At 49.7% G+C, this 25,097-nt stretch overlaps 1 protein-coding gene across 8 annotated transcripts in view; it reads left to right on the top strand.

Annotated features, from left to right (window-relative positions):
• The window catches only part of STX8 (syntaxin 8), a 206,833-nt gene that overhangs the window by 174,081 nt on the left and 7,655 nt on the right, over positions 1-25,097 (top strand). The window contains exon 9 of one of the 8 annotated variants that reach the window (XM_061391047.1): positions 1,920-2,151. The exons of the other annotated variants lie outside the window; for them this stretch is intronic. Within the exon in view, the coding sequence (XP_061247031.1) occupies positions 1,920-1,989 (70 nt within the window). The 3' untranslated portion in view covers positions 1,990-2,151. Of the gene's footprint in view, positions 1-1,919; positions 2,152-25,097 lie in introns of those variants that run through there. 8 annotated transcript variants of the gene reach the window in all.

The following is a 25,097-nucleotide window of genomic DNA, read 5'->3' as shown; positions in this document are numbered from 1 at the left end:
CATCTACAGAACTTTAGGTTGCAGGCAGTTTGTGACTGGAATGTTGTAGGCGTTTTTCATTGTCTATCTTTCCTTGTTGATTCTTGAGCCAGGTTGACCACTGCACTTGGTCACGTGCCCTGTTTTCTCTCAAGAACTTCCCTTTGGCCTGAGGCATCTAGATTTCAGTGGAAGCCTTCCAGTCCAGTCTCCCCTGTACAGCACTGTTGTGTTGGGTACTCGGCCGACCCTTCAGTCTGGAATTCATGCCTTCACTTCTGGGCATTTTTCATTACATTAAAGTCTTGCTAATTACCCCCTTGGTTTTTTTTCTTTTTTCTTTCCTTCTGGTACATTCATTAGATGGAAAATGGGCTTTCTCATTTCCTTCAAGAAGTTTGTTAGCATTTTTCATGAACTATGAAAACCCAAATGAATTTTTACACCAACTCAGTATTTTCTCTCCTCTTTTTCCTGTCTTTGCTTTTTGTTCATCTTGGGAACGTTTCTTCAAAACTTTCTCCTGAAATTTCTTTTTTGCTGCTGTTTTTTAAACTCTCAAGTTTTCCGATTTCTTAAATGTTACTACTGTGTCCTAGTGTTACAGATACAAAGCATTTTATACTTCTGAGCATATTAATGATTGTTTCTTTGCTATTTTCTTCTGTTCTTTGCATTGTATCTTTTTACTGAATTCTGTTTTCTGGTTTTTTTTGGAAGGAGTATGTTTGGAGTCTCATTTTTCTCTTTGGTCAGGTATCTAGTGATTCTTGTCTACCCATTAATATTTAAGAATGAAGCACTAAAGAGACATCTGAAAGTTTTATATGCGTGGATGGGGCGTGTAGAGTTGTCGGTCTCACAAGAGATTATCAGACAGGGAGCGGGGTCCCCACATGCTGGCGTCTGTAGGTCTTTTCTCGTTGGTTAGTCCCTTTCTGCTGAGAAGGGGCCCTGTGGTCTCCTGCCTGGTGAATAGAGGCTTAGCTGTTAGTGTCGGGGAGCCTAATATTGGGGACGCCGCATGCTCTTACCTCCCATGTGAAAATGTGTATTTATCTTCTGCTTTCAGCCTCTCAACTCCTCCCTTCCTCCTCCTGCACCTGTCACCTCATGCTCAGAATCCTCATCCTCTCGTCCCATTCCTCCACTGGCCCTCTTTCCCAAGAGGATAGTGCAGAGGTTGGTTATGCAGGGTGATGGAGGGATGTGAGGTAGAGTGGGTCCTCGCGTAATCTTTGACCAGCCCCGCTGTTTTTGGCTCTGTCTTCAGGAGTACCTGGTACTACCATCCCTAGCCTTGAGAGGGATCCGGCCCCATAGCCAACGTCCTCTTCCCAGCCCCATCCCTACTCACTTGTTTGTTTCAGCATCTCCTCTCAGTCCTTCATCACTTGCCCGTGTGCTTTCCGTCATCCAGCACCGTGTTGATACATCTGATTGGATGTCATTTTCTCCCTTATTATTTTGGATCACGGGCTCATGCCATTTCTCCCCCTAGAGATGGAGTCCTGGGGCAGGGCAGAGGTAACTGTGAGTTTGGCCGTGTTTAACGGAACCAGCCCATCGCATACCTTGTACCCTCCAGTCTTCATTGCAGTCCCTGCTGTAGGTAGAAGTACTCCCTTACTGCAGATAAGGAACCGGGAGTCCCCCGCCCCCACCCAGAGGCAAGGCCCTTTCTCAGGGTCACTAGCTAATCAGTCACAGAGCCAAGGCTTGGGCCCAGGTGTGTCTCTAAAACTCACACTCTTCCAGCCACATCACACTTCTGATTCTCCAGGGCTGCTCAAGGATCCCTTCTTAGCACACTGCACTATATCCATCCGGACCACATACCACAGGCAGTCCCAAGGGGCCATGTCGTTCAGCTCACGGGCCTTTTTCCCCCCTTCTTCCCTTTGTTTCCTGAAGCAATTATTTCTCTATTTCATTTAAAGACCTGGCCTCTGCAGCTGCTGCGGACAGCTTAGCGTTGTCTCAAGGTTGAAGACAAGAACCAAGCCGTGAGCTTACGAGCCATCAAACTTGAAAGATGTATTGAGGTGAAATACCACTGCAAAGCCTCCCCACCAAACCTTTTCTTTTTTTCCCCTTAAGTGCCTTTTTTCTTTCCAAAATGAAAAAAGAACCATTTGTACTATACATGCATAATAAAATCCCTCCAGCTCACACACATAAAAATGTTCGGTTCTGGCGCTGCTCAAGACAAGATTTTTTTGGTAACTGCCCACCCCACCCCAACACAGCAGACAGTATAGTCTTCCGAAGCCAAAATAATTGCGTGTCTTACAGCAATACTTTGAGTCAAAGATCAGCGTATGTGTGTGGGCTGAAACACGTGCCTTTCCTTCTCCCCTCCAGAGAAGAATCCTGTCAAATAACATTGTTTTCATACCGAATATTTAAGTTGCAAATGTGAGCCATGTGGGCAGGGGTTTGAAATCAAGACAGCTAAACTGTGAGGTGCTTATGGAGTTCAGCATTTGCAAGAAACATAGTCTGACTTCACGGGGAAGCATGTAAGAGGCGTTTTTCATCCTCTGTATGATCTCGCTTTATTTTTTCCCTTCTTCCTAGCCTTCCCAAGTCCGGTATTTCCCTTGGCATTCTCCAAGAGGTCCGTATAGTTATTGGCAAATGTGAAGCGCAGTGATGCGAGGCTTCCAGAAGTGTGTTGCAGCTTTTTCAGCACTGAGCAAATCAGTCACTTTTGAAGGGAAAATGTGAAGGTATTGTTTGTGTTTAAAGTGTTTGTTTTTCTAAGCACAAGTGCCTTAGCAACTGTACGTGAAGACAGGTTTATTTGAGCAGAATTTGTAGTAAACAGGGTGTGTGGTTATGACCCAGCGATGGTACACCGAAGTGTCTCATTTGCGATTTGCAGGCATGCTATAACCAGGCCGTGGCCTTTCCCAGAGACAGTTTGCCGCTCCGTGTGTTTCCCAAAGGTGATTCTTGCTTCAGAGGACCAGACGTCCACCCATAGGTGTTCTAGATCTGCCCCATATAGGGTCAGGCCCTATGGCCCACAGTGCTTTGGACTGAGCCCTGGCCTCCTGGAGGCAGGCCTTTCAGAAACAGCCCATCCAGTGTAGATCCAGGAAGCAGTTGGGCCTGGGAAGACCAAGGTGTCCCCGATTTCCCCCTTTGGATTATGACTTTATTTTTTCTTGGCCATACCACATGGCCTGTGGGATCTCAGTTCCCTGACCAAGGATCAAACTGGCACCCCCTGCATTGGAAGCTCAGAGTCTTTACCACTGGACTGCCAGGCAAGTCCCCTGGATCATGACTTCAGTTTTTCCTGATTCTGTTGTTTTAAGTCAAGTTTGGCTGCTTATCAGCAACCAAAGAGATGTTTCTTACAACCCAGATGTCACCTGAGGCACTCATTAAAAATGCAGATTCCCCAGGGGCTTCCCTGGTGGCTGAATGGTAAAGAATCTACCTGCCAATGCAGGAGACACACATTCAATCCCTGATCCAGGAAGATCCCACATGCCTAGGGGCAACTAAGCCCATGCGTCACAGCTATGGAGTCCGGGAGCTGCAACTGCTGAAGCCCACGTGCCCTAGAGCCCATGCTCCGCAACAAGAGAACCCATGGCTGTGAGAAGCCCGTGCACCACAACGAAGAGTAGCCCCCGCTTGCGACAACTAGGGAAAGATTGTGCTTCAACAAAAGACCTAGCACAGCCAAAACCAAAAGGTAAAGAAAATTATTTTTTAAAATGCAGATTCCCGAGTCCAGCCCCAGGCTTTACTGAAGCTGGCTCTCCGGATCCTGAGGCCTGGAAATCAACCTTTCCCTCCTAGCTCCAATGACTTCCCCGCGGGTCCGGCCCCAGTCCCTGCCCCCTCCCCCCCCCACCCCGTGCTTAGGCAAATCATATTATCCAGGACCATATGTTTTTCTTGTTGATAAGGATCACATGATGCTATTATTAAAAATACAGATTCTTGGGCCACATCCCAGAACCACTGAATCAGGATTGCAGGGGTGGAGGGGAAGGGTGACTGAGATGCAAGGAGCGTGGAACCTAGTATTCCAGAAAACTTCAGATCCTAAGGTTGCCTGCTGGAAACCATCAGAGGGAAGAAACCAAGCCCCATTCGTGCCTTTGAAAGACTTTGCATATATTAATAAAAACGTAAAACCAGTGCGGGGGATTCCCTGGAGGTCCAGTGGTTAGGACTTGACACTTGCAGTGTCAAGGTCCAGGTTCAATCCCTGATTGGGGAACTAAGATTCTGCAAGCCACACAGCTCAGCAAAAAAAAAAAAAAAAAAGAAAGAAAGGTGAATGACGGAGAATAACCCAGGGAACCAGGGTCTTTGGGCCCCTGACAAATCACATCAGAACTTCTCAGAAGTTACTTTTACCTGTTTCATTCCTAACAACTTTTGAAGCTTTCTAATTCTGCTAAGTTGAAGTCAGAATATAAAATCGGTCCTTATTCTGCTGGTTAAAAAATTAGTGCTGGTGGTTTAGTCACTAATTCGTGTCCAACACTTGCGACCCATGGATTGTAGCCTGCCAGGCTCCTCACTCCATGGTATTTCCCAGGCGAAAATACTGGTGTGGACAGCCATTTCCTATTCTAGGGGATCTTCCCAACCCAGGGGTCAAACCTGGGTTTCCCGCATTGCAAGCGGATTTTTTTACCTACCGAGTGAGCCACCAGGGAAGCCCTAATTAAAAAGTTAGAGACTCTTATTAAAAAGTTAAAGGCAACTTTAAATTTATTTTCTTTTCACTAATTATTTCCGAAAGTACATTTCATTTGCCTTGATTCATCAAAAGCAAGTGTTGGTTTTTATGCTTTTGAAGGAAAAAAAATTTTAACACCCATCATTTCTTGTATCATTTGAAGTTTTCGACTCCATCTATATGTAAACCATGAGCTTCTGAGATCCCAAAACCGTGTACTGTTTGTCTCTGTGGCACCTGTGTGCAGATTGATGCCTTGTGTGTTAAATGACTGCTCCATGGAGGAGAGAAATATATTTTCTTTTACTCACTAAGTTGATTTTCTTTAACTAATACTATCACAGTTAAGCTTAACCTCTGTTTCTTTGGTGAGGCCTCTGACATGTGGTTGATTATTGGCTTATTAATTTGAAGATTTATGGGCGGGAAAATGCTGATTTTTCTTTTTCTTTTTTTTTTTTTAAATGTAAAACTGAGAGACAAAACATACAATTGTACATACCTGAAAAAGAGATGTCCAGATCCCCTATATCCTGCTGGGGAAATTTCATTGCATAAATGGGTTACTATTCGTTGATGGAAAAATTAAGTTAACTGGAATCCCCAATTCACCAATCGTGCCAGTTAACTGAGGTATTAGTGTCCTGGGTAAGCTCTTAGAGCTATTAAATTAAATGGTCATGACATGAAACCTCAGAAAAGTCTCATTGTGTCTAGAAAGATTGTGTACAGGTGTTGCTAGCCTGCTTTAGAATAAGAAAAGGCTTCAGTATTCTCAAAAATCATTTCCTCTCCTGAGGAAATGCACCATAGTAAAAAAAAAAAAAAAAAAGCCTTCCCCAGTGCAGTAATTGCTGGCTTTCTGCTTCAAAAGAAAAAAAATCCTTGAATATTATTCAAGTTACAGTTTCCATCAGGCTTTTCTGAATAGATAATACTTTGGTGTTTGATTAATAAATTCCAGAAAATGAACTGGAATCCCTACAGACAGAAGTTGTGGGAAACATCTAGTTGCTTAAGAACATTGTTTTTTATTTCAAAAGATGCTTACAGTTTAAGCTCAGGAAGTAAAAAGGGTATCTTCCATCTATTGGAAAAGCTCTACATTCGAGTACTTTTCTCAAATTTGTACTCTGACCCTATGAAATGAAAACCCTGAGAATTCTGTTTGAAACACAAAACGTTGACTGTTGATCAAAAGGAAAAAGCCTCCTTCATTTAACGAAAGACATTTCTAATTATCTACAGCTTCTTGTCAGAGTAAAACATATTATTTGATGGTGGAGGGTTCAGAAGTTACTACAGGCAGTCCTGAGGGCTCCACAAAATACTTTCTCTCAAATTCTGATAGTCTGGAGTCACATTCCATTTAGGGGGTCTGTCACCGTGAAGCCCCCTTTTTCCTATACCTGTCTGATTTCCTGGACTGCCTTATCCTCCAGCATCCCTAGCAAGGTTCTACAATAAACATCTAAGCTCTCTTGCTTCCACCTGTGTTGATGGGTGTCTTAGACATCCAGTAGGTACATACGGTTCTTCATTTGGTTAAAGGAAGACAGATTCATCCCCGTAAAGCCACTGTCTCATTTCACACATTTGAATTTGCAGATTCAACTCTTGGCTCTCAGAAAGGCCTGTTTCCTCTTAGAATCCCTCTTTCAGCTGGGTAGGCTGCCACAGGTGAGCCAGGGAAGCTCAACTCTGCTTCTTTTGCCCAGAGAGTTTGACCAGAGGCGTGTGGAATAGAGGAGACAGCCAGCTTTCCTCTGGCTGACCTTTCGCCACTCTCGGATCAACAGCTCAGTCTAAGGATCAGGGTACACGGGGGATCGTTATAAGTTAAGAAAACAGACACCTGGAGACACTGTTTCATTAATGAAAAAGGATGGCTTCCAATTACGTGCCTTTCCATTGAAACTTTCTTACCAGACTGTAAAACACCATCATGTTTGGAGGAATACAAGGAGTGAATGCACGTAGCCTAGGATGTCAAAGAGGAGGGATTCTGGTAAGAAAATATCATCAGGGACCAACCAAAATATTATCACATGTACAAGAACGTAAAGTGAGTATCTGGGAGTCTTGGGAGAGAGGAGAGGAGAGAATGGGGAGGCGGTGTGGGGCTTAGCTTCTGAGAGGAGCACGGAGCACAGGCAGGAGACCCCAAGGGCCTTGCAGGGCGGGGTCTCTATCAGCCGTCTGCTAGACCAGTACCCGAGCCCCTTACCACTCTGACAACCGCTCCAACAGGCCATGCCTGCTTCACACTTGGGATCCTTAAAGTAGATTGTTGGCTGCCTCCAAACCCCCCACCAAAATAGGAAATTTTCCTCAATGGCTGGCTAGCCCAACAGACAAGTTTTATATAATCCCAGTGGAAGAAAAGCAAATACCAGGCTGTCAAAACTTGCTCGAAATAAAACCCAAAATGTCCAGAGTCAGGCTTGTGATCTTCTCCAGCCCCGCTCTTCTTTCTCTATTTGCTGATTTGATGAGCAAGACCACCAAGCACTCAGTTTTTCCAGCCAAATCCTCAGGAGTCATTTCTGGCTTTCCCCTTGCGCTTGGCCCAGTCCCTGTGGATCCTGCTTCCTGAGTGGCTCTGGAAAAGCCTCACAGGTTTCCTCCAGGTGCCTGCCATCTTCTGGGTCCCTCCTGGCATCTCTTGACCCTGTTCCCTGTCTCCCTTCCAACCCACCCTCCTCACAGAAGCCAGGGCATGCTTTGGGAAAATGCGAATTTGCTTTTAGCAACCATTTTCCTCTTTGCCACCATTTCTCTCTGCAGAAACCTGTCAGACAGGGTCTGCTTGGTGACAACACTCAAGGCCCTCTGTAACCTGCTCTCCTCCTTATTCCCTGCACACACATGTGCACACATGCATGCACACACATGTACACACAAGCACACATGTGCATGGGTATGTGGACACAAGCGTGTGCATGCATACACACATGCACACACACACAGCTCTGTGGCAGCAAAGGTCCAGTGGTGAGTGTTTGTGTCTCCACACTGATTGTCTTAGATGTTTTTCGTTTTATTCACCTCTCTAGGCCCTGGTTTCCTTATCTGCAAAATATAGGGATCTCCCTGGCAGATTCACAGTAATTTAGCAGATTCCTGAACCCCCGTTGCTGTTTTTATTGTAGCTGAGTTAAATGTTTCTGCTGATTTGGAGAGAAGGGACTTGTGCCCAGTGTGGGATCTTCCCATCCAGGCATATGAGTCTGGCTGTCTTTTTCTTCAGACTTATTCTTGAATGTCCCTTCAGTATTATGGCATTTTCAAACTATCAATCCTGCCCATTTTTATTAAGTTCTTTGTTCTCTGTTTATTAGCTTAGTTATGAGTCAGATTTTTTCATTGTGTTTTCTGATGGCTTGTGACCAGTTCATTAAGAAAGGGTTTGTAGCATTCTGTTTGTTAACCACCCTCTTTGCTGCTGCTAAGTTGCTTCAGTCATGTCCGACTCTGTGCGACCCCATAGATGGCAGCCCATCAGGCCCTGCCGTCCCTCGGATTCTCCAGGCAAGAACACTGGAGTGGGTTGCCATTTCCTTCTCCAATGCATGAAAGTGAAAAGTGAAAGTGAAGTCGCTCAGTCGTGTCTGACTCTTCGCGACCCCATGGACTGCAGCCTACCAGGCTCCTCTGTCCATGGGATTCTCCAGGCAAGAGTACTGGAGTGGGGTGCCATTAACTACCCTCTTTACTTCAGTTTATATAGGTTTTCTGTTGACTGTTCAGTTATTTGCAACTTAGATGTTCTCATTTTCTGCAAGCAATAATTGTCTCCTTTAGTTCTCTAAGAGAAGCCAAGGACTAGATGTGGTTAGGCTTTGAATTCACAGTTAAGAGGAGGGTTGACTTGAGCAGCAGAGGGCGACTGTTGACGCCTGGTGGTCCTGGAGCAGGAAGGCAGAGTTGTCCACAGTAGGTTCATCTGAAACCAGGCGACTGGCAGTGGAAGCGGAGAGGGTGGTTTGGAAGGTGTGTTGTCGGTATTCATAGGACTTCCTATACCTCTGTACAGTCTTCAGTTCAGTCGCTCAGTCGTGTCCGACTCTGCGACCCCATGGACTGCAGCACGCCAGGCTTCCCTGTCCATCACCAACTCCCGGAGCTTACTCAAACTCCTGTTGATAGAGTCGGTGTTGCCATCCAACCATACATCTGTACGGTCTTAATGTTACTACAAAGTTTTGACCATGACTGTTGAAATTGGTGAAACCCAGGTTCATATCCAAGGCCCAACACAAAAGAGCTTTGAAACCTTAGGTAAATTGCTTCACGTCTCTGAGCTTCGGGTTCTCTCACCGACATCATCATTGTCACAATCATGCTGTCGGTTTGCAGGGTTGTTATGGGGCTTCGAGTTGATGTACAGAAGACGGTGAGCAGAGTGCCCAGCACATGGTACACTCTCAGCTTCTCTCGTGACTAAATCCTAACTTTTAGGTCGCCAGGAGGAGGCGCTCCATCAAAGCAGCTCTGATCATAGCCCCTTGTTTGGCTCCTTCGCACTTACCCGTGATTTGTGATTGTCGTATTGTGTGGTAATTGGGATCTCTCTCTTATTGGCATGGAAGTTCCTTGGGGCGAGGGGTCACGTCCATCTTGACTGTTGTAGTCCCAGCCTCTGACGTCATACCCGGCACAGAGTCAGTTAGTGATGGATGGAGGATGCGTGGCTTCTCCTCTCGGCCCAGCTTAGACCCCATCCAGACCCATGTACGTCCTGCCCTCAGTGACCTTCCCCAGCTCTCATCTCCCGCCCTTCCTTCTCTCCTGGCTCCACCCTGTGCTCCAGAAAGCTCCATGATTTCTCATTGGAGACACGTGGTTGGTTAGGGCCATTCTCCAGAGTGACAAGGACATTAACTGGAAAAGAGTTTGCTCTTCATTCACCTTCAGTCATGAAGACACTGGTCCTGATAATACTTGCAAACCCTGAGAATCTGGATTTGAAAAGGGGGTGGATGTTAAAAGGTGACTGACAAAAACCAGTTTTGTTCATGTCTTAGTTATCTCGCTGATGGCCTAAAAAGTCTGATTCCGCAAGTGACAGAAAGCCTCCCCGCCATCTTGCTGATGACTCAGAATGTTGAAACTAGAAATGTATTCCTTCCGTCCAACTCTGTCGTTTAAGTGCATATATCTGTAGCACGAGACACATGGTAATTAAACCTTTGTTCTTTGGGAGATCTTTTGGGCTTCCCTGGTGGCTCAGATGGTAAAGCGTCTGCCTGCAGTACCGGAGACCTGGGTTCGATCCCTGGGTCAGGAAGATCCCCTGGAGAAGGAAATGGCAACCCATTCCAGTACTCTTGACTGGAAAATCCCATGGACAGAGAAGCCTGGTAGACGACAGTCTGTGGGGTCACAAAGAGTCGATTACAACAGAGTGACTTCACTTTCTTTCTTTCTTTGGTTGGAAACAAAACTAGAATCACTCACATTATCACAGTAATAAGCTCAGGCGGGTTTATCCTAAGGACCTGGTTACTGTTGTTAGGGAATATGGCAGACCTGGGGAGCACAGCGGACCTGGGGAGCCTGCATTGCTCCCAATTCCCTGGTTTAGCTCCAGAACAAAGAACCTGTTTGTGCAACTCAGCCTCATGTGCTGGGCTGAGATGGGCCAGGTGGGCTGGCTGACCTCTCTGTGTGCCCCTGTCACCATGGCTTGATGGGCAGCATCATGGGGTATAAATGGCCACTGCCTTGGGCCACCCTCTACCAGAGCCTTGGTCTAAACAGATCCCACTGGAAGGGGCTATTGAAACACCAGGAAACATGCCTGGTAAATGCTTAAGAAGAAGAAAAGGCAATGTTTGTCATGCACTTACTGTGTTACAGATTCTGTTTCCGGGGCATTTTGTACAGTACTCTTATCCTCATGTACAGTATTCTTATCCTTATGTCTTGGTGAGACCAAGACAGGTTAAATAGCTTGCCCATAGTCACACAGACGGGAAGTGGAGTGGCCAGAATTTGAACCCAAGCAGTGTGGCTCTAGAGCCTTCCATGTCACTGAGACCATGGGTAAAGACAAGGAGAGGGGGCACATAAACAGGGAAGGGTGGGGAGGGCAGAGCAACCAGGGAGAGGACCCGAGAGGAGGGAGATGGTGAGCACTGGTGGGCCCCAGTGTCGTGGGGCCGCTACTGGGGAGTGACGGGGGAGGGGTTCAGCCCGGGGGGTCAATGCTGAGGGAAGAGGCCCCTGCAATGCTTGTGGGTAAGAGTGGCCTATAGTGAGGAGGACACCCCTGGGGTCTGGGTCAGCCACTCAGCCCTTATACGCTAGAGTAAGAGCAGGTCTGGTCATCAGCAGCTGAAGAAGTGAACCACTGACTGTGGTAGTAAAGTGATGAAGATCTGGGTGGTTTCTGACCCAGGGACCTTGAAAATAAATTGTTGTGCTTTAGGGGGACTTTGTTTAAACAATGTGGATCTTACCCATAAATGTGGTTGCTTTCCCTTTGGGCTCTTACTGGTAGAAGTGACGAACAAAAGTCAAGCTGGTGTCAGAACCCTTCTAGAACGTTGGTCAGGACCTTCACTACCACCCTGTCCAGCAAACGGGTGACATGTCTGAACAGGAACGCGTGTCTGTCCTATAACAAAACCCAGTTAGGCTGAAAAGCAAAATGGGAGAGTGGCGAGTGACATCCATTGGCAAGTTGGGCAATTTTAATGAAAAAAGTTACTCGCCTGCCCGATTTTCTGGTACCAGAGTCTCACGTGCAGTCACTCACAGTCATTTCCCCAGAAACAAGGTGAGACTGTGGTGATGGACGAATGGGCTGTGAGTCAGTTGCTCTGATCTTCCATCTGATACCTGAATTCAGCCTGGACAGAAGAACAGCATCTCATATCCGGAAAACTGCTCAAGGGGACCACTTGGAGCCAATGGCAGAGGCTGCCCCAGGACCCACAGGCCTGGAGCCGTTGCCTTGAGGTCCAGGCCCGGTAACCCCTGCCGGCTCCGGGGCAAGGATGACCCTCCGAGGTTTCCAGAGTGAGATGCGGCCTGAGCGGGGGCCTCGCCAGAGCAGAGGCCTCAGGCCAGTAACTCAGCTAGCCAACAGCCTGTGCCGGCCTCCGCATTTGTTTAAATAAACCTTGAAATTGCCAGCAAGCTCTTAAGCCAGAGTCTGTCTCTGTGAGGAAAAGTCAGACTGTGTACACCTGCCTAGCACCACGCAGCGTGACCCAGGAGGAGTTCCGGTCTCTCCCGCCACCCCTCCAGGAGCAGCGGCATCCTCAGAGAGACCCCTGGCTGTGTGTGGCCTGGCGTGGTCCTCGCTGGTGGGGAGAAGGGGCACCCTGAGGGTGGCCACCAGAGTCAGCACCCAGTGCCCAGGCCGCCTTTGTCACACTGCCTGCCCGGGCCCAGCCCCACCGCCACATCAGGCTTGCACACACACACCCCCACCACCACACTCACACACATTGGAGCCTGTAGAGGGGTTGTTGGTTAGCAGAGACTGGAGCTCGGGGGTGTGGGAAGGAGACTGCTCCCTCTCCGTTCCAAGATGACCTTTTTTAGACCCAGAAGGGGAAACTGGGCTCCAGTCGCCTTTATCTGAGGCACTCGGAGTGCTTCCCACGTATCTCGTTTATCCTCACGACACCCCTGAGAGGTACGTTTGTTTGAGATTTCTACACAGTTATGATTATGCCTATAGACTGGAGTTCCTGACTCTGCGTCATTCTAAACCCAGAGTCTCATCTCATCTCACTTTTCCTAACACAGCTAAACCCTTCAGGGAATGAAACGTCTCCGGCCTTAGCCTAGCCAAAGGGGGATTTCCACCCCCCCGCCCTTTCCTTCTTTTTTCTGTTGTTGTTAAGTTTGATTTATTACTTTGCCTTCTAGCCAGGCTCGATGGATGGTCAGAATATTATAAATAATGTGGATTGAAAAGATTGTGCTGAAATGTTTATTGCATTCTTAGAAAGAGAACAGGAGATGGCGTGGAGAGCGTGGCCGTGGGGAAGGAGGGGCGTGGGGGGTGGGGGAGGCAAGTCTCGCCCCGAGGCCATGTCGGTGAGTCCATAAAAGACAGCACTCGGAAAGGAAGGCTCATATATTGCAGCCCCACAATCAAGAATGCAGGAGTGTTCCAGCGGGTGTAAAGAATATACTTCAAGAATGCCAGGACCATAAGGAACTAATCATTAGCCATCCCCCTCTCGTTTCCCCACCCACAGTGCTCGAAGGAGACGGCTAAAGGAGTGGCTGCCATGCTTTATGACCAGCTCCCCAGCATCCTGGCTTTGGGGCACCCTCTGGGATGGGGCAACTGTGTATGTGTGAGTGTGTGTGTGTGTGTGTACGTGTGTGTGAGCAAGTGCCTCCTTTGACTCAGCACCCAGTGCTTTAGCATCATGAATCTCTATTTTTGGGGTACACCACTAGAAATACACATGTTCTCCAGGATCAGCACCCCCACACATGTACACGGTACGGGAAATAAATGTCACGTTGGCCCACTGGCAATCAGTGGTCACCTGTGAAGCTGGAATCACACCAGGCTCTTCTTCCTCTCTTAGGGCCTTCCTTCTGGAAGGAAGAAGAAGGGTCAAAGCTCCTTAGGAACTAAGGCCGCCTGGGTCAACCTGATGCTTGACAGAAAAGTCTGGCAACCCAGTGGAGATGGTTCTGTGCTGTTCAGTCGCTAAGTCATGTCCGACTCTTTGTGACCCCGTGGACTGTAGCACGCCAGGCTCCTCTGTCCTCCATTCGCTCCTGGAGTTTGCTCAAATTCATGTGTGTTCAGGCATTGCTACTGGCCAACCTCATCCTCTGCTGCCCCCTTCTCCTTTTCCCTTCAATCTATCTCAGTCTTTCCCAGCTTCAGAGTCTTTTCCAATGAGTCAGCTCTTCGCATCAGGTGGCCAAAGGACTGGAGTTTCAGCTTCAGCATCAGTCCTTCCAATGAATAGTTAGGGTTGATTTCCTTTAGGATTGACTGATGTGATCTCCTTGCAGTCCAAGGGACTCTCAGATGTCTTTTCCAGCACCACAGTTTGAAAGCCTCCATTCTTCATCACTCAGCCTTCTTTATGGCCCGACTCTCACATCTCTGTACATGACTACCAGAAAAACCATAGCACTGGTTCTTTGAATCATTCTCTGTTCTAAGCAGGGGTCGTCTTTGGGCCACTCTAGCTGTTGGTTTGGTCCTGCAGAGCTCAGAACATAGCTCTCTCAGTCAAGAGGAAAGGAGGCCAAGGTGATATTGATGTGGGGCTGGGGGCAGGTGGGACTGGTGTGTCAGATACAGCCTGCTTGCCTTCCTCACTCTGGGTATCATCAGCCGGGACAGTGACTTTCTTCCTGGCTGGGGACCCTGAGCGTCATCTATCTAGTACCCAGAGAAAGCCCTGGCTCTTCTTGTGCTGTTAACAGATTCTATTTGATCTTGTGGTGTGGAGAACCACCAGTGAGCTTTGATCCTGACCTCCAACCCAGTGGTTCTCAAACGTAAGTGCCAGAAGAATCACGAGCAGGGCTTGTTAACACCCAGCTTCTGGGAGGCCCCTCCACCCCCAGAGACCCGGACTCAGTAGGCATGAGTGGGGCCCTTGAAGCTGCATTTCTAACCAGCTCTAGGGCGATGCTCCTGAGACCACAGCATGAGTAGTACTGCTCTGAACACAAGCATAGCGTTGGCAGCATCAGGTAGTTTTCGGTAATAACCTTCTCAGGAATATCAGCAAATGGCAACTGAATAAAAATTCCAGGGAATGAAGGAACTGTGAACAGGAACTGTTCAATGTGATACAAAGAGGGTCCCCTTGGCTGAAAATTCTGAGTCTGAATTGTGTGTTAGAAAGAAGCCTGTGAGCATCTGGTAAAATCCTAGCGTTTCACCAAAATGTAACTGTTCATTTACCTGAAAGATACACGTAGAATCTGCTCTCTCCTAGGATTTGATACCAGGTCACTAACCACTAACGGGCAATGTATTGATTTTTACTTTGGCAACACCAACTTACTTTACCTGTGCCCCCTTATAGTTTTTTAGAGCCAATATTTTATGATAACCTCTTTTATTGGTAGTTTGTGCTCTTTCATACTGTTCATGGGGTTCTCAAGGCAAGAATACTGAAGTGGTTTGCCATTCCCTTCTCCAGTGGACCACGTTTTGTCAGAACTCTCCACCGTGACCCGTTGTCCATCTTGGGTGGCCCTATACGGCATGGCTCATAGTTTCATTGAGTTAGACAAGGCTGTGGTCCATGTGATCGGTTTGATTAGTTGTGAGAGTTGGACTATAAAGAAAGCTGAGTGCCAAAGAATTAATGCTTTTGAACTGTGGTGTTGGAGGAGACTTGAGAGTCCTTTGGACTGCACGGAGATCAAACCACGCAACTGTAAAGGAAATCAGTCCTGAGTATTCATTGGAAGGAAGGACTGATGCTGAAGCTGAAGCTCCAATACAATATTTTGGCCAGCTGATGCAAAGAACAGACTCATTGGAAAAGACCTTGATGCTGGGAAAGATTGAAGGCAGGAGGAGAAGGGGATGACAGAGGCTGAGATGGTTAGGTGGCATCACCACTCGATGGCCATGAGTTTGAGCAAGCTTCTGCCGTTGGTGATGGACAGGGAAGCCTGGCGTGCTGCAGTTCATGGGATCACAAAGAGTCAGACACAACCGAGCAACTGAACTGAACTGATGCTCTTTCATGTGTTCACTCACTCACTTATTTCAACATACATCGATCACTTATTACGCACCAAGTGCTGTTCTACCAGCTAAAACATCCACACGAACTACTGCCAAGTGACAATGCATTTGAAATCCATCCTGTTGTTGTTTAGTCAGTAAGTCCTGTCCCTCTCCTCAACAACCCCATGGGCTGTAGCCAGCCAGGCTCCTCTATCCATGTGATTTCCCAGGCAGGAATATTGGCTGGGTTGCCATTTCCTTCTCCAGGGGATCCTCCCAACCCAGGAATCCAACCTGCGTCTCCTGCAGTGGCAGGCAGATTCTTTACCCCTGAGCCACCAGGGAAGCCCGAAATCCATTCTACTGTCTCTTAATATCCAAAACAGTATTTGAATCTCAACAATGAGGTGCTATTTAATCCACCAAAACAAAAATACGTATGTGTCGAGCAGGTATTAAGTGACATCTGTCCTGGTCACCTGTGGATAACATGTTGGAGACACGGACACGGAAACACAAGGTCTGTCCTCTCAGAATTTTCCGGCCATTAGGGAGGTAGAGCCTGAACCCAGTCAGTCATTAATTCCCCCAAGTGTTAAGTCAATGTCTCTAATGCGCATGTTCAGTATGCAGAAGCCGCCCAGAAACAGTGGTTCAGAGACCGCCTTGGGCACACGGGAGGAGGTGTCCCTGGGGGAGGGAATGTTTTTGAGCTGAGGCCCCAAGCCAGTGTTGGGGTGCCGGCTGTAGAAGTTGGCAGGGGGCTCAGAATTGGTGCGAACAGTCCCTGCCAAGGTGCCAAGGTGTGAGAGAGGGTGCATGTTGAGTGAGAGGCCGGGGTGGAAAGCTGGATCGTTTCTTTGGGACTGTGTCAGAATTCCACTTTTTGTATTTTGCTTTGAAATGATTTCTGAAATATCTGACAGACCATTTTTTCATGTAAGCCAACAAATATTTCAAAGCCAAACCTGACATCCTGAAATCGTCTCTTCGACTTTTTTTCGGGGGAGTGGAGGAGGAGACATTAATGACATCATTTTAATATTATCCTCAGACACCTGTAGCATCTGCCCTCACAGCTCACATCTGAAAGGCAGACTCTCCATGTGTTTTGCACAGCGTGTCAGAGGCAAACACCCGTCATCAGCTTGAACAGGCTCGTAACGTGTGACCCCTGGCACCCTGTGGCCATCAGCATGCCTTTCTGTGACTGTACTTCTGTGGTCTCTTTAAGCCCCTTACACATTGACCACCTTCAGAGGAAGGAAGAGGAGGAGGACTTCTTCCCGGGTTGCCTTATCCTTGAAAGTTCCTTGGTCCACGTGTTGTAGGCCAGCACTGCAGGCCGGTCCTTCGGTTGGTCTGGTTCCCCCTCTTTGAACTCTGCTGAGTGAATCCCTGAGCCTCAGAGACTTCTGTTGATTTCTTCTTGCCAGTAGAATTTTTGCTCAACAGTTTTTAGTCTACCATATTCTAGAACATCTGGTTGGGGATCTCACCTGTTTGGGTATTTTTTTTTTCGGTCAGCTCATTGGTGACATCATTGACCCTGAGCACCTGTCAGAGCCACATTGGGGCCAGGAAGGACGACTGTCCACCCTGAGTGTTCACATAGGAACCCACACTCTGATGCTTCACTAATTGGTGCTGCCGAAAAGGCGCCTTTCTTCTGTGAAGGTCAAGGTTAATGGATCCTCGCCGTTCGTAGAAGGATGTCTTTGTGGGTGGTGAACAGCATTAGAGAATGTTGTTCTGGAGGGGGCATCGTTGCAGGGGTCCACACAACAGTAAGATGGCACCTTCACTGCATAGCGTGAACAGTGCTGCAGTGAGACCACGCGTGGGGTGGGTGCTCTGCAGCCTGACCATCCTGGGTGTTTCCTTTACTGAACTGCAAGCCTGCTGCTGCTTTGAGAAAGGGGCCCTTTTCCATGACGCAGCGCAGAGCAGCTTCTCAATCTTTGTGGTCCTCACCCAACCCATCCTGACGGCGCCCGAGGGCTCACAACTCTCCGTGCTGCCCACGGGAAGCTAGCCCCTCACCAGGGTGCTGGAAGGTTGTCAGTCCGCCCTTGCAGCCAGGCGTCTCACTGCAGTGACGTCATTAAATTCGTGTCTGAAAGCAGCAAGAGGAGGCCATCGGGGCCCTCCAGGTAGAAGACTGCGTGTCCTTTCTGATGGAGCAGATATGAATTGCATTTATTGATGCACTCTTAATTTATGATACATTAAGAAGTGTATTTTAATTTTTGTACATACAGGCATACAGGCTGTTGCAGAATTTTGCATGAGCACAAATTTCAGAATCTGTTTTTCCTGGTAGTCTTTGAGGAGTGACAGAGAAGATTTTCAAGAACAGTGTGGCAGTCGTATCTGGGTTGCACCGAGTAGTCATGCCTGAGGGCAGGTGGCTGGCCACATAGCCCTCAGAGAACCCTTTTTCCTGGGTGTTGGTATTGTGAGCTGGAGGAGGCTAGGCAGCACTGGAGGCTAAAGGGGGTCACAGATGAGGGACAGAGCAAAGTGTCTCCTGGCCAAAGGTTGAGGACCCTGAGTGCCATGCTCGTAGCCACACCAGTTTATAGGAGGTGATAACAGCAGCCAGTGTCACTCAAGAACGTGCCGTGGACCAGGTCATGTGCTCGGTGCCAGGCCTTTTACCTCGTGGCATCTCCATGACAACCCTGGGAGCTCAGGGTTAGAATTCTCCCGACTTGGGGCTCAAAGGATTGGTTCCTTCCCCGAGTGACAGAGTTGTGATTTGAATGCGAGCCATCTGGCGTCTCCACCCACGGTGCAGCTCTGGTTCTTCCGCTCTGCGGCCTCCCAAGGAGGGAAAGCGTGTGTCCACGCCCGTCCCCCATCCCTCTGCTGCACGGTTGGGAAGTACCACGTCCGGCGCTGGGAGGTGGTGGGACAGAGAATTTGCGATCACTTAATGGCTGTGGCTTGAAAGCCAGAGTGACCTCCAGCTCACAGTAGGGCTCATTGGGCTGCCTCGGTGATGGGGACGGACTGCGCAGACAAGCTGAGGGACCAGGACGTCATTCTGGTTCTCTGGTAAGAGACTTGGCTCTTCAAGTGAAATGACCACTCCTGGCTGCTCGCCCCAGCCCTCAGTTTTCATTTCTCCCACAGCTCTTAGTGGTCATCCTTCTGTCCTCCCCACTGTGGCTCTTGGTTATATATAGTCCCTGTCACCTTGGAGGTGACAGAGAAAAACAGAGATTAGGTGGGGGGCCAGTATGACTTCAAGATGACAGAGTGACCCAAAGCACAAGGAATGTGCTAACCAGCCCCACGTCAGCTGAAACGCATTTACCCAAATTCACCCAAATTTGGGGTGACATCTTGTGTCTGCTCTGTCATCTGACTCCTACCTCCAACCCCCCCGCCACCCCCCACACCTTGCTTCCTCTTGACTAAAGCCCCCAGCTGGTGACCAGCACTCTGTAAAGTGAGAGGCCCCTGGTTAAGGCAACAGCCCTCAGTTTAAGAAGCACAGTTTTCACCAGGGCATGGAACTGCAAACCCAGCTACCCGCGGACACACGGTCTGGACCATGCATCCCCACAGGCCAAGCGGCCGCGGAGTGTGCGGGCCAGGGTCCCCCTGCACTGGCCAGGGCTGGCTGCCACTGGCAAGCCCTTCCTCTCTGGCCCACCTTTTCTACACTCCATAATAAGTCCCCCTTCTGTTTCCACTTGTCATTACATCACCCTTCATTCCAGCAAACTCTCGTCATGTGTTATTTCTAAGCTTACATATTATTAGCATTCAAGGATGGCAGTTCTCTGATGCCGCATAGGAAGGCACCCTAATCTCACCCGCAGTGTGTTTCCAGGTCCCGCTGTGGGGCGACCGGGTTCTGGAAAGAATTAGTGCCCCCTCCCCTCCACATGCCCCTGGAACTTGAGTGAGAGGAGAGCATGCCTCAGACCAACCCCCGCCCACAGCCTGCTCACTAGGACGACACAGGCTGTGCTCCTCTTTCTTATCCCTCTTCTGGAACACAGTTTGGCTTCCCTGGTGGCCCAGCAGTAAAGAATCTGCCTGCCAATTCAGGAGACGTGAGTTCAATCCCTGGGTCAAGAAGATCCCCTGGAGAAGGGAATGGCAACCCACTCCAGTGTCCTTGCCTGGGAAATCCCATGGACAGAGGAGCCTGGCGGGCTACAGTCTGTGGGGTCACAAAGAGTCAGACATGTCTGAGGAACCACCGAAGCACATGGTTTACTTATTTTGGGTTTTGTCCGTTTTCGCCCGCTGCACCCCCAACACACACACACACAGACACACAAATAGCAACTCAGTGAGGCCAGTGATTTGTCTGTTTGGCTTATTGCTGATATAACCAGTGCCTAGAATGGTGCCTGGTGCCCTGGACATGTTCTGTCGATGTTTGTGAAATAAATCAGCTGAGAAAGAGAGAACCCAGAGGGTTATCGGCACTGTTTCTGCTTTCCCAACCACACTGGCAGTGGGGACCGTCTGTTTCATTTGTGGATTAAACACTGATCAAGCGACTCCATGTGAATGTGTGTAAAGAATCCACATGCCCGACAGCGCTAATGGTGGCACTGGTGGCTCTTGTTAGGACTCTGGTGGCAGGAACAGCGGGACTTGCTGGATCCAGGCGCCCCGTGGCCGTACATGGTGAGTCCTGGGGAGGAGGGGACCCCAGTGGGGAGGCTCTGAATGCCTAGTTCATGCTATCCAGGGGTCCTTGTTAGCACTGTTTAGAGGGGGCTCTATTGCCCTGATCTCTCCAAATACCTCTTGCCTGAGAATTGGAGGGCAGCTTTTCGTGCCTTTGATGCTTCAGGACATCTCTGGCAAATTAGAAAATACTTTAAAATAATAGGAGGTGTGTGTGTGTTAGTTGCTCAGTCGTGTCTGACTCTTTGTGATCTCATGGACTGTAATTATAGGATATGTGAATGTAAAAAAGAGTTTGGTCTCTGAGAAGGTATCTTAATGGCGACAGCTATTTCAAGTGGGACCTTGGCCCATTCAGACTAAGGTGTGAGGTGCAGCCCAAGACCGTAGGCGCCCAGGAGCTACGCCTTCGCACTGTGCTTTCAGCACTCAACCAGTAAAGCAAAACCGTCCTCATGTGACTCTCATATTTTCCCAAATAATTCGAGACAAATTATTGTTTCTGCTGATGGTGTCTTTACTGAAGAATCTTAGTTACAAGTAAGAGGAAATGACTCTGGCTCCGTTAGGTTAAAGAACAAATAATTTATTTGAATGTCGTTGGGTCACCCGAACAAGTAATTTATTTGAATGATATTGGGTCACCTGTGAGGCTCTTTAAGTGTTGGTGGGGCCAGACAAGTCTCAGGAAGAGTTGGAAGACAGCAGCCTACATGTGTGGAGCACCCTTCTGGAGAGTCCCCTGGACTGTGGCTGAGCCCCACCTCTGTCCATCCAAACTCACAAAGTTCCTGGAGAAGCAAGCCTCGTTGTCTTCACACAGGCTTCACTACTGGACCTGCCAACTGTGGCTGTAGGGACAGGATCAAGTTGAACAGACGTGGCTGCCGCCTCCTCCGCTGCCAGAGATGTGTTCTTTCGAGGTCTGGGACTCTGAGACTCAGTTCACATCTACCACCCAGTAGCCTTGTGCATCTTGGTCAAGTGATTTGCTTTAAACAAAACAGAACAGACGGGTAAGCGTCTGGTATGTTGAGAAAGCATGCCGCAGATGGCCAGTCCTCCCTGCCTGTCTCTACCTGAGCCAGAACTTTGGCCTGAGCGCCTTCCTGTCACCTTGCTCATCGTCCCTAATTAACCCCAGATGATGCTTCCCGGCCCACAGGGCCCAAACGAAGGGGTGAGTAACGGTGAATCCACAGCCTGGCCGGAGCCATCCAGAAATCGTCCGACACTTCGTCAAGAGGAAACTGACAGAACAAGATATCCATAACCAAGCTCATGACGGTTGTGCTTGGAGACACTTGAATTTCTGCCAGACTCCAGCCAGAGTTCCATTCCCAGGGGTGACGTGCAGCACGGTGAGGGGATATTGCTCAGCAGATATTGATGCGCCGGGGAATTGGCATTCAATTACTGACTTGACAACTCATCATAAGCTGCCTTGGACAGCTGATATGAAGGATTACCTAGTCACAATTGGATCCTGTTGTTGAATTGCGGCGGTCGCCAGGCTGAACTTATTTCAGGGAAGGGAAATGAATGACACTTTAAGAACACAGATGGAGACTAGCAACCAGTCAGCACTCTCTGTGCAGGAAGCAGCACTAATGGCTGGGTTTTCACACGCTTCCTCCAAGGAATGGTGTCTTCTGTGGGATGTTTTGTTTTTGTTTGGGGGAGGTAGGGATGGGTTTGATTTTCCGCCTCTCCCATGAGGCCTGTATCTTCACCCCATCGCACCTGGCCCACAGTAGGCACTCAGTACATTGTGTGGAGTGTGGTTCTGATGTGGGTCAGTCTAATGCCCGGGGCACATCTTAGCCAGGGCAGTGCCCTCAGTCAGGGCACTTGACCAATACATCTGGCCCCTCCGTCGGAACCTCGTTTGCCCTGGGCCAGTGTAGTGAGCTCTCAGGTCCTCACATTGGGGCTCCGTGGGCCGAGGGTCAGCTCGCCATCCGGCGGCTGTGACAGGGCTGCCTGACGTCCAGCAAGGCCCTGGTTCCTGGAGCCCAGACTCCGGGAGCCTGCCTTTCGCTCGGCCTCGGTCCAGCTCCTCTGCCCCGTCTCGCGCAGTCTTAATTCCTTTTAATTTCCTGTTTCTAGGCAAGTCCTTTTTTCCTCGCCTCCCACCCCCAACCCCTCCCAGGTCACCCTCCCTGCTTCCTGCTGAGAACCACGCTGTCTCTGGCCCCCAGATGTCCCCCGCACCGCCCTCCCCTCCCCCAGTCTGCAGAGTTGCTTCCTGGTGAGTTTTTCTGTCTACACAGAGGAGGACTTCCTGTCCACATTGAAGCAGGGTGCCCGCTGGGGCGGGGGCGATGCTCCCCATGAGGTGGACCGTCAGAGCACAGGAGTGAGTAGCCAGCATCACATCAGCGCAGATCCAGCCCAGCCACACTCGGGGACACCAGGCTCATCCCTCCAGAGACTCACTCCAAAGAAGACCCCAAAGCCTCAACCTCAGGGCACCTTCCAGAATGGAGTCATGTGCCAGCCCCCGCCCCCAAGGTGGGGTGCTGGGAATGTCACGTGACCCTCCCACAGCCTGGGGTGTGCCACCTCTGTCAGCCCCGGGGACCAGAGGTGTGGGGCAGCCAGCTCACACAGGCCAGCACGGGGCCGGGCTGGGGTCTGCAGGTCCTCCTGGTGCTCTGCGCCAGGAGCCTAAGCTGTGACCTTGTCTGAGGCCAGACACTCATCCAGTCGATGTGACGTGAAGCCACGGGAACGTTAAGATCTGTGTGATTTCAATCAGAACCAAAGCATAGGCACATTCCAAGCCCGTTCTTTGCCTTCAGATGTGTTTCTTGGTATTTCTAGAGGGGCTGCGCCGTCACTTCTGGGTCCCAAGCCCCGACTTTTCACTCCTTCACCCCCTGGACCTCCGCGGGCCCCCAGGCCACCCCCTCCCCACCTGACGCTCCATCCCAGCCAGTCCTGTGACTGCTCCTGCCCTCCTGGGCTCTCAGAAGGGCCACACGAGGCAGATCACCCCAGAGCCCCCACTTTCTCACCCAGAAACGGGGGAAAGTTATTGCTCATTGCCCAAAGGTGGGAATACGACTGGGATGTGAGCACTGGAGAGCTTTCAGAGCATGTGTGCCCCGTGGCAGAACGGGAGCCCTGACATTTGCACTTCTTGTCTCGCTGTTGTGGTCATGGTCGTCGCCATCGCAAGTGGCCCCCGAGTCCCGCTCTGCCCATCCTCCCTTGTGGTCGGGCGCATCCCTGATGCAAGGCACACCTGCCCAGTGCTGTTTGGGTTTGCTTTCACCATCTCCCTCTGCTGCCTGCAGCTCCGTCCTCAGCACGCCCCTGCCCTGCCCTTCCCCAAAGGCCTTTCCCATTTCACTTTTCCACGGCTTCTCTCACCTGGTGTCCACTTGGCTGGGCTCCGCCTGCTTTCTGACCTCAGCTAGCGCCTCGCCCGGCACAGCTGCCCTTCCTGCGGCTAATAACCGTCATGGATGCTGCCAGATATTCCACTCTGAGCATCCAGCCTTTCCTGGATGCCCGTCATCACCGCTGAGCCTCGGCTAGGATCGGGCTGTTACTCAGCTAAATGCCACCCAGGTGTTCCCCTGTTTTTGCGCCTCTTCCTTCTCCTCCAGAGTGAGTGACGTTTGATTCCTGTCGTTAAGCCGAAAGGCCGGCTCGCTCATCTGCCGCACACAAGGCACCTTTCTCGGGCCGTGGGTCACGCAAGGAGTCGAGATTACTGTCACCATAGCTGCCATTTATGGAGTGCCAGTTATGATCTCGAGGTTTTATACACTTCCTTTTATTGAATCCTTACAGCAAGCCTGTGAAGTCGATACTCTCAGGCTTGTTCTGCAGACGGTGGACCCAAACTCAGTGTCAAGTAACTTTCCCAGCATTTCATAGCTGGAAAGTGGGTGGGCCGGAAGTCAGGTCTCCCTGGCTCCCCAAACCAGTGCCCCTTCTGTCCATGGTCCTTGCTTTTGGAGAGCCTGTGACCTGGGGAAAGAAGTGTTAACAAGTAAGATAAGAATTGAAAGATGGAGGCCAGTCGGTGGAGAGCAGTGGTCTGGCTCTGAGTGTGTCTCTGACTTCAGGGAGGTGGGGGTCTCTGTGGGTGGAGAGGTCTTCATGGAGAAGTGGAATCCGGGCTGGGGTGAGAAAGGGCTGGGGGTGCACACAGAGGGGCAGGAGGGTGAGGAGGAGGGATGGGAGGTCTGGTGAGGAGATGTGGGGAGCCCATGAGAGTCTTGGAGGAAGGTCTCCCCAACAGAGAAAGGGAAGTGCCAGGACAGAACAAAACCAAATTCAGCACATCAGAAGTGACTTCTGCACAGTATTCTGATGAAAGCACAGTTTGGAGAGAATTCAGATGGGGGACTGAGGTGTGAAACAGATTCAGGAGCAGGCAGGCCAGTCTGCCCACTGTGTCTGGGCAGACCCAGGCCCCCACGGTGGTTTCTCCCAGCCCAGCCGAGCTGCCGGGTAGGTCGGAGGAAGGCGGCTCGTGTCCACACCCCGTGGCCAATGAGGAAGCCAGACACAGCTCCTGAGTGGGCAGGTCTGGGCCAAGGAGTGAGTGCGAGGGGAACTGCCACGCTTCAGGCCTTCAGCCTGAAAATCAGAATGTCAGTACGTTCACCATCTCTGTACTGTGTCTACTCTTTTCGTAGCTTATTTGCCTAGTAACAGGATTAAAGGGGATATTTACATGAACTTTAGAAAACAAATATCCAGTTTTGTCTTTCCTCCTGCTTATTCCTCACCCCCAACTCAGGAGGCTGCTGCAAAAAAAAAAAAAAAGCCTGTTTGATAAGTGAGAACCCACTGGTTAATACATAAGCAAATGTCACCTATTGGGGGAGGGGACAACTAGAGGAGTCCTCCATAAATGTCCTCTGTGCATCTTCAGTGGCTGCGTGAGGGCTGTTTGAGGCCTGATCCTTCCTACAAGAAGAACAAAGCAAATCGGATAAGATTCGTTTTGGTTCCAACCAACCAACCACAGCCGGCAGCCAGTATGGCTTTCCTTGTGATGAGCAAGAACCAGATAAAAAGAGTTCCAGATAA

The sequence above is a fragment of the Bos javanicus genome, chromosome 19 (genome assembly GCF_032452875.1).
Source record: "Bos javanicus breed banteng chromosome 19, ARS-OSU_banteng_1.0, whole genome shotgun sequence".
Lineage (NCBI taxonomy): Eukaryota > Metazoa > Chordata > Mammalia > Artiodactyla > Bovidae > Bos > Bos javanicus.
The sequence above is the reverse complement of the archived record's forward strand: the minus strand, read 5'-3'. Positions and strand labels throughout refer to the sequence as shown.